Below are 16,158 nucleotides of genomic sequence, written 5' to 3'. Positions count from 1 at the left end.
GAGATGGAGCATCCTAGAAGCTGTTTCTAGGAAATGTTATGTTTCTCGGGTATCCAATCGATAAATCATACAAACCGGCAGCCATACAAACCGACAGACAAAACCTCTGCTATTTTGTCTTTAATGTAACTAGCTTAAATCTCGTGCGATGCACGAGTTTCCGTTAATATTTTAAATTTTTATTTATCCCGTCATATTCTAAATTTTAAAATAATTTTGTAAATATATAATAATTATAAATTTATAATAAAAATAATGGAATAAAGTTGGTAGAATAAGTCGACTTTGTCTAGTGGTTTAACAATTTAGTAGTTTAGCGGATATATAACACTATTTATTCAATTTTTAATAATAGGATACGTTATAGTTGTAGTTTAGTAGGATAAGTAGACTATATCTAGTAGTTTAACAATTTAGTAGTTTAACGGATATATAACACTATTTATTTATTTTTATAATAACCAAAATCAGGGATAACCGTTGAAACAAATTATACCTCATTCCGATTATTATAGTATAGTATAGATTGTACAAATACCAACTATTTATAGACAATTTTTTAGCAAGGTTGGATAACTCAAGATCCTCGCTCATCCCTAGAATTTTCTAGAATATATACTCATTTGTAAGATTATAATTCATATTTGTCAAAAATAAAATTCTTATAATTATATAGATAGTATAGATAGACATATGTAACTTATAAACATAGTACTAATATTCAAATTTGAATAACATTATAATTTTAGTAATGCATATTTATTGTAAATTATATGCACACTCACGAAATGTAATCATAGATCTACAAGCTAAAATTTATTATATTATATTCGAAAAAATATATATAACATATATGAAAAATACAAATTATCGAAAAACACTTGTAAATATATCGGGTCGGGTAGGGTTAAAAACTTTAGTATATCCGCATATTGTTGTTATCTTGTACCAAAAATTATTACCATACTTCCGCATATATTAGTTTTATAAAATGGGAGAATAGATTTTTTTTAGGCCAATTCTTTGTATATATATATTTCATCATACATATATTTTAAGATATGCTTGTATTCATATAAACAGCAAGTATTTATATTGGTATCCAGATAATTGAACAAACACAAAATTATGGTTTCAAATCTATCTTATATAATCAATGTTGCATCTCTTTTTCTTCGATTGACTCTTTAACATAAAAGTTCTGATTAGATGAAGAAATGAAGTGATTGAACAACTGAATAAGCAAAATCATATACCAGAGGTGTTTGTAAAACTAGAGAGTATAATTATATGTAACTTGATTTATTCATTGTGTTGATACAAGTATTTTATACAAGAAGATTTACAAAGATAAGGAATAGAATTTAGTAGAGTAGAAGTTAATGGATATGTGCCAGCAAGGTTTGGTTCGGTTGGTTAAAAAGAGGATAATTATCATCTTGATCACAGGTTTGAATTTCACAGTAGAAAAACAAGATAAAACATATGGTCTTAATGTTGAATTTGGAGGTTGCATGAGAGTTTTCAAAAAAATAAAAGGGGGTGGAAGTATTTGAAACTGAGTCCATCCATCGAGTTTTGATATCACGTTAAGTAACTGGCACATCCAAAACCAAGGTGGTAGATGCATGCCCAACAGGAGGATCTTATACTGCACATTGAACAACAACCTTGCTCTTATTGTTTTAGTAGTAGAACTCAAATGTTTGTAGTGTACTTTGCAACTCTTGCCTGGGTTTGAAGAATATAAACATATGTACATACCTTCATGTTATTTTCTGGAACTACTTATATGTTGCTACTTCAAGTATTATAAGAAAAATTGCCTCTTGATTTGTAGAAAGTGAAGTTTGTAATGGTCACCTAAATATATTTGCAGGTGTCCCCAGCTCAAATGGCTTTGCCTCCCCTGCGGGGAAAACATTACAGGTAAAGGGATGTCGAGGACATTGTGGTTCTGGAGGGACTTGGAAACAATATATTTTGGACCAACAGCCAACATACCAGGTTTTTCTGATCGACATCTTCCCCGGATTATTGAAGAATTTGGAATAAACTGTAAGAATCTTAAGTTTCTCTATCTGAGTTGTTTTGTGCGGAATGTCCAGTCTTTACGGCTATTATGCCTGATTAATGTCGATATTTCAAAATACGGGCTGCAAATATTTCTGTCAAGATGCAAAAAACTTCGAAGACTGCAGCTTAAGTCTTGTTTCTTTATGATGAGTGAAGGCATAGATTATCCAGAATCGATAGGGATACGGAGGATTCAAGAAGGTCGTAGATGCAAGTGGAAGACAGGCTTAGTTCCTAACAGAACTGGCAAATTGTACACCACTAAGGAGCTGGTGAAACTATTTTGGGAGCGACAGGAGTAGACATTTGAGGATCCCAAATCTATTAAACTCATCTTGCTGTTTTACAGACATTGTTGCATGAGTTTTATTCTAAGTTATGTTCTGTCTTGAACTAAAAAAGTCCATGACATTTGGTTTTTGAATTAAGGTTGATTTCTGAACCCTTTTCATGTTGGTTTTGCTGTTGCACATCTAGTCTTGGCAACAGACTCTGCTCTTAGTTGTGTAAACAATTTGGCTGAAGCAACAATTTGTTATCGTTTCTTTCATCATTTAAATTTGCATGCTCCCTCATTTTCATGGATGATCTACCATTTTTACAAGTGTTTCAGTATAAATATATTTCTAAGTAAGACATTTTTCTTTTTGTTATTTTAATCTGATACAAATGATCCCAGATGTGATAGGTCGGTTAATTATAATAATGCCGTTCCTTAAATTCAAGAAAATAGACAAAAAGAGTGCCATTAAACTCTCTGCAGGAGTAATACTTTGAAGATCGGATGATCCAGGTTATACCTTTTGCTTTCTTCAAAACTGTTGTGTTCATCACCTTCCTCTGCGGGTACATGTACTTGATCCATGCTGCAAATTAATCATTCAAGTTCAGCTCTTTGTAATATTTACACATGCACATATGTACTCAAATGTAGTGATTATGATTAAGTCCGTAATTGTTTGACTTGCCTTACAAGCCTGTACATCATTGCAGCTACACAATAGCTCTCCATTCAGTCTGTCTACAGCTTGAAATGCTCCTCCTCCTTCACTTCTCTGTATACATGCATTTCCTTCAGTAAATTCATCTACATGTGGTGTGTGTGTGTGTGTGTTCAACTATCTTGGCTTCAAGCGTAGAATTAAGAGAATGTCTGAACTGGTACCTTGTAATAATCAACTGTAACAAAGTTAGCCCATCGATTTCCAGCAGCACCATAACAGGTTTGAAGCATGTCAATCAAGTTTTGCGAGTTCTGTCCACATGCTAATAGTTTGACTGATACAGTCCTAAAGTAATTAACCAAAACCAGTGACTTGCTTTTGTCATTAAGTGGCGAGGACTCCCCTCGATTTGAGCAGCTTCCTTTTTTCATTCCATCATCTCCATCTGAAAATTATTACAGAAGATATTAATAAAGAAAATTAATTTACAATTTCAGTAGTTTTCAAGCTGGAGTTCACTTCCTATTACATTTATTTTCAACCATGAAGTTCCAATGATAAGCAATCCCTTCACTTTGTTGCTTCGATTTGATTGAAGTAAACACTATTAGCCTATGGTTTTGAGCAACTATGTCACTGACTAGAGGCCAGTCTTGACCATTTTGTGGCATCTTTGCCACGGGAAACCAGTACTTCATCAACCCCGCGTCTGTGAACACCTTTGTCAATCCTTTTGGGGTGGTGACATAGTCTTCTAGAATCAGTGTGACAATTTCTGATGGATTTGAAGTTAAAAAAGCTTCAATTTCCTTTAAAGTGTCTATGGCCGGTTCCTAATAAATTGAATAACGTGTTCTATTAGTAGAAGACGTTGCATGATAAATATCTTTTTCAAGTTACAACTGCACAGAATGAGTATGGGAAGAACATACAAATGCAGTGAAATCGCGACATTTCCCTCCAAACGAATGGCAAAGCCACACAGCTCCTTCAAAATCGTATGTGTCTAGCATTAATGCTCGAACACCATTCTGCAGATTAGCAAGAAACACTAGTTCACATCAAGTAGGGAAACATAAAGCCTTTTTTGTAGAAATTCAACTACATATATACCTTAAGCTGCTGAGTAATAGTATCCTCTTGATTTGTTGTAGTAATTCTCGGAACTCCAGTATGAGATGGCTCATTATCAATAGCAAAGGCATTATGACTAGTCAAAAACGCGTATTTGTTGAAAGGCAGAGAATTGTTCTGCAGACACAATGCAGAGCGCTAACTTAGTATTTGACATACATTAAGACACATCAAAATTTTACCCAATTAAGTAGCATAAGTTGTAAAAACACTTAGACAGACTAGTATGATTGAAAACCATAATAGTGTGAAGATTGGCTGGCTTAGCTTTTGTAGGTTGGTTCAGAGTTCAGCGACTCAATGTCGCGTCTTGCAGCAGAGAATGGTAATTAAATAAAACAGCTAAAATGAGACTCTTAATCTGCTTTGTCTTCTAGAAAATGACATTATGGGCTTTCACAAGTCAATCTTTAGATTCCAGTTCACATTTTGTTATTCAAATTTCTGTGTTGTGTTTTCCCTTTGTGTTAGCTAACAGTTCACACAAGCACAGGCTTGATGAACTTTGACTTCTGAGGTCTTACAGTGGCAAAGAGTTCACCAAAAGTGAGCTTAGAAACAAACAATTGTACTTCCCATTAACTTGTAGAAAAGAAAAAGGTCTTTTTCCCTAACAATCCTGTGTCAGGAAACTTTTATCCAACACATCACTTGATAAAATGTTTGTTGTTCCGCGCGCGGAACCTCTCCTTTCCGCGGATATTATGCGCGGAACGGTTATTTTTCTTTTAAAATCCCGGATCAAACGGCCAGGAAGTGATGTGTTGGATAAAAGTTTCCAGACATGATTGTCGGGGAACATGACCCAAAAGAAAAAGATACAAAAGAGAAAATGCAACAAACTGGAGATTGCCTCAAACTAGCTCAGCCATACATAGTTCTATCCAATTTGTATGCAACAGCAATTTTTTTAGTAAAGTTGCAAAAAAACAGTAGACATAACAAATTAGCTAACTACTCATTTAAATGAGCTAAAACAACCAAATTTATTATCTTAACCTGATAAGTATAAACAGTAAAAAAAAAACTATTATTATAATGAAACTTGTTCTCAGTTACGATAGTACGATAGAAGAGAGACTTATATAACAAACTCGAAAGTGTACCAGGAGTTTGAAGGGGTTAGTAGGAGATGATCTGACACATTTCTTGCCAATGTAACCTTGAGGGCAAGAGAAACAATACAGTCCAGCATCACAATCACTATCTTCTGAGCAGTTCTCAAGCAGCTAGTGTTAACAATGAATCAAGATGTTTAGTTAGTCACAAAACACAGACTCATAAAGAGAGGTAGATATGAAGTTAATAGAGTAGAAAAGTTGAGAAAAGAGACCTTGCTGCATGTGGCAATGTTTAATGACAAGGAAAGTGAAAGTACAACCAAACATAGAGCTTTCACAAAACCCATAGGAGAAGAAGAATCTCAAGCTCAAGAATGAGTACAACTTGTATTACCCGAGCCGTGCTCGAATACACAATTCAGACTTGATTATTTTCAGGCTCGACTCGATTCGATAAAAAAAAGCTCGAACTCGACTGCAAAAAACTCGAACTCGGCTCGAATTACAGCCATGTACAAGTGTTTTAGGAGTAGTAGTTATTTAAAGAAAAACATAACACGGCTGTATAAATGTTGTGACTTGTAAACCTACAAAATTGTACGTATGGAGTTGGTTATCCAACGTAGACAATGTCTCTTTTTCTTTTTCTCTGTTGTGCATCATATTATAATAGCTTTTCACATCTAACACTTATGTTCACATAAGCTAATAAATTATAGAAATTTTTTTTCAGGGCGTACATACTTTACTAAGATATACTCCATAATACTAACTCCTAACTCCGTTCCCTCATTTTTTTACAATTTTTTTCAAAAAAAATTATACAACTACATTTAATAAGAACAGTATTAAAGTGTGTGTCGAGCCCCCGTTCCCCAATATAAAGAATTGAGGGGGACGGAGGGAGTAATATTTTAATAGAAAGCTTTTTTTCAGGGCGTACATACCAGTACTAAGATATACTCCATACTAATATTTTAAAGTCTGAATAAAAATCCTGAAACCACATATTATTATTTGAAAAATAACACAAATTATATTTACTTAAGATTTTTATATAAAAAAATACAGGCAGATATATTCAAAAGTAGGGGTCAATATTAAATATATACATGTAGTAAAGTCCGTGTTGTGACCTATGTCTTGGAACTAGTCTCAACTTTCACCTTTCTTAAAGAACTATTCGTTTAATTCATCAATTCATTAATTAAATTAATACAGTCAATTACGGTTTATAATAAATCATCTTTTATGCAGGCATACAACTCTCGATCAATTCATGAGTAAAGATTAAATTTACCTAAAAAAGATTTTCAGAAGAGAGAATGGAAGGAAAAAAATGGACAAAATCTTAAAATAAATCAAAAATTGGTTATTTTGGTCTGAATAGTAATTGAAGTCCATTGATGAAATCTATTGATGATTATATGCCTTACAATTGAATAATTTTAGTATTTTTTCTTTTTGACTAATTTGGCTTATAGACGACAAATCTTGAGGGTGAGCGAGAATCAAACCGAGAACCTGGAACAACAAGAGATAAACCCTTAATCACTTCAACTATCTCATCGCGCTCAATAATTTTAGTTGCATGTTTACCCAGAAAATGAAAATTTATTGAGCATTATACAACAAAACACAAGACATAGTGCGTATGAGCCTGAAAATTTCAAATGTGTGGGCGGAATATTATTTTAATTTTAATTAATACGCCCATCTATTGGATTTGGATACATGTGTTTAACACTACTACTTTGAATCTGATGATACTAATAATCTTTAGGAAAATTAAATTAAAAAATATTAAAAGTACAAAATTAGTTTCCGTTATAATTAAAAAATGTTACGTGTCAGTTTTTTATTTGTTAAATAAAAATAAACCCCTTCTCATTCACGTCAACAACGTCAATATATTATTGAATATTATCATATCAGTCATGTCAAGTCATTTTGGACAATTTTTTTAGTATTTTTTTTGTAACTCCAGCACATTTGAAACATTATATCAGTTGTATCCCATTGACTGGGGAAGAGCTCTCATTAAGATAATTATTAAGGCAGCTTATCTCATCCAACGTTGATTAGGAAAGAGCTCATAGAGGCAATCACAATGTGAAATCTTATATTCACAACATTCACAAGTATGGAGAAGAGACTAGTACATTTTGAGTGGATGCATTTGACTTAAATATCCAGGGTGTTTGAGATCACAAATGCTAATTTGACATGGTCTTGATTGTATTGGTGATAAACATGCTTTAATCATAATCTCAGACTGGCTGAGTTATTCTCTATGTTTAAATTATTCAAGACTTTAAACTTTTCTAATTATATTATATACAAGTAACTTTTAGGTGATTTCTGAGGCAAAAATAAAAAGATTAAAGCATGTTACATTGTAAAAGATTAGTTGATCTGGGGTATAATTTATGAAAATAGTAATCACTAAACTAGACCTGTCAATTCATTTGTGTCGTGTACGTTCGTGTTTCGTATGAATGCGAAACACGAAACCGGCATATTTAGGATTCGTGTACTTTTGTGTTGATGTACTAAAAAGACAAATACATACCGACCGACGTATTTCAAGATTATGACTCAAACTGAATTAGATGTGGGGTGTTTCTGTGTTTCATTTCTAAGTCTTCCATATACATCTAGTCATACTTAATTTCAGTAATCATGGGATGAAGAAAGCTGGTTTTATGTAAGTTGAAGAACTAGAAGTAAAGCAGAAAGCCCTAAATCTTATAGCAGAATACAGTCTGTTCACATGTTGTTTACTTTCATAGAACTCTACTTCCAATCAATCGCCACTTGTTTCAGATACTCGAAGGTCCCCAGGACCAGTCTCTCTACTTCCATGAGTGATATCGAAGTCTGTCTGCAAACACAAGATCTTCCTTGTGAGTGACACATACCGGATATATGTAGTTTGATTTGGTTTTCGTAATCTGGAGGAACAAATAAGTGTCGTAATCTAGCAGGACAGAGATTTCTAATAACAGCTGTGATGTTATGATCACTATCTAAGTAATCCTGCTTAACCAATTCTCTTCTAACCAATACTTTGCTTCAAGATACAGGAACAAGAAATGAATACAATGTGGTTTTATATATGTGTCTAACTACTAGTAGGTAAGCCATCTAGATGTTCCAGCAACTTCCTCAGTTGATTTCTTTCTATCTTATATACACACATCTCTTGTCATTACAGACATTGTGAAGGTTGCAGATCGATGAACTTGAGATAAATACAAAATCGCCAACCAATATTTGCAGTTCCACTATCGCGTGAAGCTACTAGTAAAAGAACGATGACAACCATCTTCTCGACTCTCTCCCTTGTCGTTCTCTTTGCCTGTGCAGGTAAAAGACTATCTATTTTACATATCTGACTAGATTCGATGCAAAAGAATGTGAAGAACTCTATACACATTTATAACGATTTTTTCATATATGCAGCTGCCTATGATCCCCTGGACCCAACTGGTAACATAACAATCAAATGGGATGTAATGTCTTGGACTCCAGATGGCTATGTTGTAAGTAACATTTGTTTTTTGTTCATAACATCCAGCTGCATATGTATTAGTATGACTGGCAGCTGACAAGAAAGCGTGTGATGGAATAACTCTCAGGCAATGGTGTCTATGAACAACTTCCAGATGTACAGGCACATTATGAGCCCGGGTTGGACCCTAGGGTGGACATGGGCCAAGAAGGAAGTAATATGGTCAATGGTAGGGTCTCAGACTACAGAACAAGGAGACTGTTCTAAGTTTAAAGGAAACATTCCACATTGCTGCAAGAAAACACCCACTGTTGTAGACCTGCTACCTGGTGTCCCTTACAACCAACAGATCAATAACTGCTGCAAAGGCGGGGTCTTGGCCGCATGGGGTCAAGATCCAGCATCTGCTGTCTCAGCCTTCCAGGTGAGTGTTGGTCAGGGGGGTACTTCAAACAAGACGGTAAAACTACCTAAGAATTTCACATTACTCGGTCCAGGACCAGGTTACACTTGTGGCCCTGCTAAGATTGTCCCTCCCACCGCTTTTCTCACTTCTGATCGACGTAGGAAAACTCAGGCGCTCAGTAAGTTTATTTCCAGTTTGATATGTATCAGCTTAGCATGTAAACTCTTTACATATATTCTACCTAATGTGCGGTTTATTGGTTGCTAAATTTGAACAGTTCACTAACCTCTGATAAATTATATGCAGTGACTTGGAACGTGACATGCACATATTCACAATTCCTAGCGAGAAAACACCCGGCCTGCTGTGTTTCCTTCTCATCTTTCTACAATGAGACGATAACTCCTTGCCCTACGTGTGCGTGTGGTTGTGAAAACAAAAATAGAAACAAATGTGTCAAGTAGGTTTGCACTGGCTTTCCAGTTTTTAAACCAACATTTCAAAGTTATATAAACATACAAATGAACCTTATAAATCTATCTGATGATGCAATATGTTGCAGGAGTGATTCCAAATTACTAAGTGTGGTTGGGGTAAACACTCCAAGAAAAGACAACTCTCCACTACTACAGTGTACGCATCACATGTGCCCGGTCCGTGTACACTGGCATGTCAAGGCCAACTACAAGGACTATTGGCGGGTAAAGCTCGCGTTAACAAACTTCAATTATCGGATGAACTACACATTGTGGACTCTCGTTGTTCAACATCCCAATCTCAACAACGTAACTCAAGTCTTCAGCTTTGATTATAAACCTATAGTGCCCTACGAGTCTGTCAGTAAGTACTAAAACTCTGAGAATAGTTAACGTATCCTAGAAGTAAAAATACACTAATAAGTATGAGTGTTTACGTGATGCACAGATGACACAGGTATGTTCTACGGGACGAAGTTCTACAATGATCTACTAATGGAAGCAGGACCCTTTGGAAACGTACAGTCGGAGGTTCTACTTCAAAAAGACCAGAACACGTTCACCTTTAAACAGGGATGGGCGTTCCCAAGGAAAGTCTATTTCAACGGTGAAGAATGCATGCTGCCACCGCCAGATACGTACCCATTCTTACCAAATTCTGCAAATGGAAATCTAATTCGTTACTCAACACATATCGTTTCTGCAGTTCTCTTAGTGCTTCTTATGCATTGACCTTTACTTGTGTTTAATATACTGAAAGTTTTGAAGCTGAGGGTGTGGGGGAACTAGATAATCATGTATAAAACAATACCAGTATAAAAACACATAACATTTTGGAGGTATAGCAAGCTAGATTGTGTTCTTTTTGTCAACATATATTTATCTTCATAAATATACTTGAACCTATCTAGTATCTAGTTCTTGGAAATGCTCTTTTATAAAGATTGAATAATATACAGTAGAAGAATTTACGGTGGTGCTATTGAAGCATACTACTATAGAAAATTATAAATACTTAAATATAACAAAACTGTAAATCAGCACTAAATTTGTCCATCTTGAGAGGTTTTTTTAGCTTATTACAACTTTTGTAACAATATAAACATGAAATCCTACCAAAGATACTAATTTAACACTATAATAAAGACATGATACAACAGTTACAAGTAACAAAACAAGGAATCATGCACCCACAAAAGAAAACAGATGCAGATGTTCGTTCCAAGGGTGCGCACCTGAATCCAAGTCAAATTCTAGACCTCCATCACCAAGTAACACAAATCATGCAGCATAGTTGATAGGTCTCTGGAATTTTATGAGCTTAATTGATGCAATAAACAATCCAAATTTAGATTACATCTCAGATTCTCAAACATATGCGAAGTAGAAAGCCAGTGATGAAAATAGTGTAATCATCAGAGTGAGTAACGAGATCTGTTGTCTTGAACTGGTATTTGGCAAATATGGATAAGAATCAGGTGGTGGCATGACACAATTGTCACCATTAAAGTAGATTCTTCGAGGAAAAGCCCAGCCCTTTTCGAAAGTGAAAGTTGCTGACTCTTTCCTGAAGAGTAGTTCTGACTGAACGTTCCCTAGCGGGCCAGCTTGCGAGAGAAAGTCGTTATAGAACTTAACACCCCATAACATAGCTGTATCATCTGCTCAAGTAAATAGATGAATAAGAACTTTTAGATCAAATAGTAGTTGTGGAAACTTAGGAATATGAACATGATACATTTCAAACGAGTGGATAACAGATTGCTTACTTATAGCTGCATAAGGTGTTAGCGGTTTGTAATTGAAGCTGAATATCTGAGTAAGGTTGTCGAAGTTAGGATGTTGAACTACCATGTTCCACTGTGTATAGTTCATCCTGTAATTAAAGTTTGTCACTGTAACCTTCACCCTCCAGTAGTCCTTGTAGTTGAGTTTTACATGCCAATGGACTCTGATTGGACACATATGACTGGTGCATTGAACTAGAGGTGCATAGTTGTTCTTGCTAGGGCTTGAAACAACAGAGGCCAGATACGGAGACTTTTTGCTGTATAACATTCACAGATTTTACAAGTTTTAGTACTACAACTGTTCTAATTAGTAATTACAGAAGAACTAACAGGAAAATGATGAAGAAGAAAGCAAAGACATACTCTACACAGCTCCCTGGATGAGTAATGTTGTTTTGGCAGCCACAGGTACATGTAGGGCAAGGGACAATGGTCTCATTGTAGAAAGATGACAGAGAAACACAGCAAGTGGGAGTTTTCTGAGCCAGGAACTGTGAGTATGTGCATGTAACATTCCATGTCACTGCGTAGTTTAAGCATACAAATACTATGTTAACCCAAATATCCTCCAAACTAGATATATTATTGCAAATGCCAATTTCAACAACATGGTTTTTATTGGTGACGGTTAACTATAAGAAAACACGAAGCCTCACAATACATTAAGGAATTATGTCTCGTTACTAAATCAGTTAAGCACACCACAGTTTCAAGGCCCAAACCATTAATTTTGTGCTGTTATTACTTATTAGCATGCTCGTAGTACTATATTAGTCTTCATAGGTTTAGATATGACCCACAGATAAGTGTAAGGCTGTGTTTGTTTGAAAGAATTATGATTGATGGATTTAAATTGGTCATTTTGTCATACTTGTTTAAGCTTATGATTTTATTTGACAAGTTCTTCTGCACTTGGAAGTTCTTCTGCACAAATAGGCTCATCACTTTCTAATTTACTTGTGGTGGGGTATTAATCTCACTCTCTTCCTGTCCTAGTTGTTATTTATCCTATAAAAATAATCTCAAGAATGATTATAATTTACTTTGTGGGATATCAAAAGGGCTAAAAATTAGATGAGATTAGAACAAATGGGTCAACAATCTGAGGATTATTAATTATATACAACGGTCATAGCCTGAGAACTATAACAATGCAGAGCAATACTTACTCATAACTTGAGTCACTCTCCTTCCATCTGCTGTAACATATTTAGTTGGCTTGACAATCTTGGCTGGTCCACATGTATAGCCAGGGCCTGGTGCTTTCAATGTGAAGTTCTTAGGCACCCTAACTGTTTTGTTGGTTGTTCCAGCTCCACCAACACTAACCTGGAATGAGCTCGCAGCATTGGTTGGGTCTTGCACCCATGAGTTAAGTACTCCACCCTTGCAGCAATTTGCAATCTGCTGGTTGTAAGGAGTTCCAGGAAGCAAATCGACAACCGTTGGATCCTTCTTACAACAATGTGGAACATTCCCTTTATATTTAGAGCAATCTCCCTGTTCTGTTGTTTGAGCACCCACCATGCTCCATATTACCTCCTTTTTCGCCCATGTCCATCCCAAAGTCCATCCCGGTGCTTGTATATGACGGTATTGCTGGAAGTTGAACATTGTAACAACAGCCTAACCAATGCACATAAGCTTAAAAATTAGTTACAAAAGTAAGAGGATATGTGGTATCAGGATTTCTTAACTTGCTGCCTTAGATAAGTTGTTACTGGAGTGTGTTAGCCTACTTAAATCAAAAACATATAATGTCCTATAATTAATACATTTTAAGACACAGTCATACAAAAATTTAAGAAACCATAAAGTTCTCTATTTCCATTAGCTTATAATTCAAATGAATTTACATATTCCAAAGTATGCACTGTGTATTTCAAGTCGTAAAACCAAGGTACTCTTCACATAGTGTCCCTAAAAGTTCATCTCCTACATTACAAGGTGTGATCATGTTGATTACCAGCCCTTTCCAAGATACAAAACAAAATTCAACAGAGAATGCAATCCGCAGTTGCTCTAATATAAATTGAAAGATCTGGTTGAGCTTAATGAACTACAAAGCACGAGCCTTGAAGATCGTGACATCTCAGGGGTTGTAAGGAGTACAGAAAAACACTTTTGCCAATCATCATTACTCAATTGTAATACTTACCACATATCCATCAGGGGTCCAGCTTATTACATCCCACTTGATCGTAAGATTCCCATTTGGATCAAGCGGATCATACGCTTCTGCAAGAAGAAGTACAATAAAATCAACATGTTTTCCAAAATTTAACAAGTTCACCAATTCACAAAGATCAGCTAAAACTAAAATCCCATAAACAGATCCAATTCATTAGCAATCAAGAACACATATTCTGACAAATCATAAACATAACTTGTCCACTTAAGAGATCTTTATCTTCACAATTCGCCACCAAACAATAACAACAACCTCAAATTAAACACACCAATCAATCATCAAACTCAAAACAATACTACAATCTACAAATCATCAAAAAGCAACAAACTTTTTAATCACTACATCGAAATTTCAATTTTCTCAACAACCCACTTAAAAAAGATCCAAAATTTATCAAATGCACACACTAATCAATCAATTAACCATAAAGATCCAATCTTTACAGACCCATCATCAAGAAAAACATAAAAAAAAACTAAAGAAATGTATGAACCTGTTGAAGTAAAAGTGAACACACAGAGAAAAAGCACAAGCAGAATAACATCAAAAAATTTCATCACAACATCAAAATTTCAAATTTACTCAACAACCCACTTAAAAAAGATTCAAAATCTATCAAATGCACAAACTAATCAACCAATTAACCCATAAAGATCCAATCTTTACACACCCATCATCAAGAAAACATAATAAAACATACAAAACTAAATAAGTATATAAACCTGTTGAAGTAAAAGTGAAAGCTGAGATAAAAAGAACAAGCAAAATGGCATGAGATCTCAAGAAAAACCCCATTAGGTTCTTGATCTGATTGGTTCAAGATCTGCAAATAAAGTGTTGGAGAGATAAAAATGTGTGTGTGTATATGTGTAAGTATATATATGGAAAATGGTGGTAAAAGGATGATGACGGTGGGAGAGTGGTGAGTAGTGGCTTGCTTTTGAGCAAGACTAGCTTTGTGTTCCTTATTTAACTGGATCTTTTTTAAAGATTTTTCAACACTATCACAGCTGTTAAATTCTGTCTGTAGATGTTACTCTTCTTCTGCCACCATTAAAGCAATAATTTGTTTTCTTTTTACAAATACTCGTAAATGAGTATTTATTCTCATAATTTTCGGGGTGAGCGATATCGAATAAAAACATAAACTCTTAACTAGTTTAGTGTTTTTTGTTTTTTTGCATGTTTGATGCTTGGGGTCTAATTATTTAAAGATGGAAAAATAATTCATTTTTGAAAGCCTTTTACCCTTTTTTTGGACATGACATAGTTTTTAACTTTGTGCTGCATGTATGATATTATATATAGATTGAATATAGAAAGTATGCTGAAGTTTTTCGATCAAATTTATTTATTTAGCATAAATCGTGGAACTTTCCAATTAAATATCAAAATAGGTATAAAATTTCACGTATCCGACTATTACTTGCTAAACACAATTAATTGAACTTAATTTTACTTCGTTCATCTTATTTCTGAGGCTTCAGAATTTCGTGGTTTAATAAGTATTAGAGTAAAAGAGAATCGAATACTGAATTTAAAATGACAAATTATAGCTTACGTATAAATGAGACTTGCTTTTACGAGTAGTGCTAAATAGTCCAAATATTTTTCCCAAAATTTTTACCGTGACCGACATATGTCTGATTTTAATTTGTGAGTGAATATAAATAAACGTTGGTTCATATTATTATTATGAAAGTTGTGTAACTATTCAAATGACATACAAGATTTGGAAAAATTTTGAATTAAAAAATTAGGATCTATAGCATTTTTCTGCTTTTACACCGTTCATCTCATTTTTAAGGATTATGGAGTTTCGAGTTCTAATAAATATCGGAATAATTCTTCAAAAAAAAATAATAATAAAAAAAAAATAAATATCGGAATAAAAGAGAATCGAACACAGAATTTACGATGACCAGTAAGAGAATCTCCAATGTTTATTAGCTAAAATGATTGGCTAAATAGTCTAAAATACTGATTATCTAAAATTTACTGAATCTGTAATAAATTTCTCTTTAATGGAGTTGGCTATAATGAATAACTATATTTTGAAAATAGTATATTATCATTATTTCAAGTTGTTATAAATAAAATATTTTATTTTGACATGGTAACATATGATGTGTCATTCGGTTACATGTAGAGGTTCAACAAATATGGTCAACGTCAGGAGGTTGACTATATTTTTAGTAGGGATGGCCATCGGGTGACTTCGGGGTCGGGGAGTGCTATCCCCGCCCCCGATCCCCGAACCCAAAATCGATCCCCGAACCGCCCCATTCCTCGAACGGGGATTATTTTACTCCCCGTTCCCCGCCCCAAACGGGGAACGGAGATCCCCGCGGGAATTCGCGGAATTTCTTTATTTTTTTCGTTTAATAAAAAATAAATTTAAAATAATATTTTCCAATAAAAATTCACATAGTTTATCATAATATATAGATTTTCGTTAAAATTTAATATTAATGTTTAACCTTAATTTAAATTAATATTTATTTCTAGTATAATACTAAACAAAAACAATATTATTATAATGAAATAATATCACGATGAGTAAATT

The 16,158-nt window shown here is 34.4% G+C and overlaps 3 protein-coding genes across 4 annotated transcripts; 1 reads left to right on the top strand and 2 right to left on the bottom strand.

The window, feature by feature from the left end:
• Positions 1-2,697: 2,697 nt before the first annotated feature.
• LOC141661760 (PI-PLC X domain-containing protein At5g67130-like) lies at positions 2,698-5,824 on the bottom strand. Its single transcript, XM_074468753.1, has 8 exons — positions 5,488-5,824; positions 5,261-5,383; positions 4,134-4,271; positions 3,953-4,051; positions 3,550-3,853; positions 3,242-3,465; positions 3,045-3,131; positions 2,698-2,942 (listed from the first exon to the last, which is right to left on the bottom strand). Exons 1-8 carry the CDS (start codon positions 5,560-5,562, stop codon positions 2,907-2,909), a joined length of 1,086 nt encoding a protein of 361 aa, XP_074324854.1. The 5' UTR covers positions 5,563-5,824; the 3' UTR covers positions 2,698-2,906.
• Positions 5,825-8,389: 2,565 nt separating this feature from the next.
• Positions 8,390-10,489, top strand: LOC141661759 (COBRA-like protein 4). Its single transcript, XM_074468752.1, has 6 exons — positions 8,390-8,584; positions 8,681-8,760; positions 8,857-9,313; positions 9,442-9,595; positions 9,698-9,975; positions 10,060-10,489. Exons 1-6 carry the CDS (start codon positions 8,533-8,535, stop codon positions 10,341-10,343), a joined length of 1,305 nt encoding a protein of 434 aa, XP_074324853.1. The 5' UTR covers positions 8,390-8,532; the 3' UTR covers positions 10,344-10,489.
• A 118-nt stretch (positions 10,490-10,607) lies between these two features.
• LOC141661758 (protein COBRA-like) lies at positions 10,608-14,566 on the bottom strand. 2 transcript variants are annotated; one of them, XM_074468750.1, is made up of 6 exons: positions 14,315-14,566; positions 13,560-13,639; positions 12,571-13,027; positions 11,765-11,924; positions 11,381-11,658; positions 10,608-11,272 (listed from the first exon to the last, which is right to left on the bottom strand). In XM_074468750.1, exons 1-6 carry the CDS (start codon positions 14,385-14,387, stop codon positions 10,980-10,982), a joined length of 1,341 nt encoding a protein of 446 aa, XP_074324851.1. In that variant the 5' UTR covers positions 14,388-14,566; the 3' UTR covers positions 10,608-10,979. The 2 variants fall into 2 exon arrangements, with proteins under 2 accessions (XP_074324851.1, XP_074324852.1); XM_074468751.1 differs by lacking the exon at positions 14,315-14,566 and adding an exon at positions 14,086-14,164.
• Positions 14,567-16,158: the final 1,592 nt, after the last annotated feature.

Source organism: Apium graveolens, chromosome 5 (genome assembly GCF_009905375.1).
Source record: "Apium graveolens cultivar Ventura chromosome 5, ASM990537v1, whole genome shotgun sequence".
Lineage (NCBI taxonomy): Eukaryota > Viridiplantae > Streptophyta > Magnoliopsida > Apiales > Apiaceae > Apium > Apium graveolens.
The sequence above is the reverse complement of the archived record's forward strand: the minus strand, read 5'-3'. Positions and strand labels throughout refer to the sequence as shown.

What these genes read in the sequence shown, in the direction of transcription:
- LOC141661758 (XM_074468750.1), bottom strand. Translation starts at nt 14,387, where the DNA reads ATGGGGTTTTTCTTGAGATCTCATGCCATTTTGCTTGTTCTTTTTATC. An exon ending in GAGAGTGACTCAAGTTATGA is followed by an intron (nt 11,925 to 12,570) that starts GTAAGTATTGCT and finishes TAAACTACGCAG; the next exon opens with TGACATGGAATGTTACATGC. An exon ending in CATCCAGGGAGCTGTGTAGA is followed by an intron (nt 11,659 to 11,764) that starts GTATGTCTTTGC and finishes AATGTTATACAG; the next exon opens with CAAAAAGTCTCCGTATCTGG.
- LOC141661759 (XM_074468752.1), top strand. Translation starts at nt 8,533, where the DNA reads ATGACAACCATCTTCTCGACTCTCTCCCTTGTCGTTCTCTTTGCCTGT. An exon ending in AATAGAAACAAATGTGTCAA is followed by an intron (nt 9,596 to 9,697) that starts GTAGGTTTGCAC and finishes AATATGTTGCAG; the next exon opens with GAGTGATTCCAAATTACTAA. An exon ending in AGTGCCCTACGAGTCTGTCA is followed by an intron (nt 9,976 to 10,059) that starts GTAAGTACTAAA and finishes CGTGATGCACAG; the next exon opens with ATGACACAGGTATGTTCTAC.
- LOC141661760 (XM_074468753.1), bottom strand. Translation starts at nt 5,562, where the DNA reads ATGGGTTTTGTGAAAGCTCTATGTTTGGTTGTACTTTCACTTTCCTTG. An exon ending in ACATTGCCACATGCAGCAAG is followed by an intron (nt 5,384 to 5,487) that starts GTCTCTTTTCTC and finishes TGTTAACACTAG; the next exon opens with CTGCTTGAGAACTGCTCAGA. An exon ending in TTACAGTTGATTATTACAAG is followed by an intron (nt 3,132 to 3,241) that starts GTACCAGTTCAG and finishes GCATGTATACAG; the next exon opens with AGAAGTGAAGGAGGAGGAGC.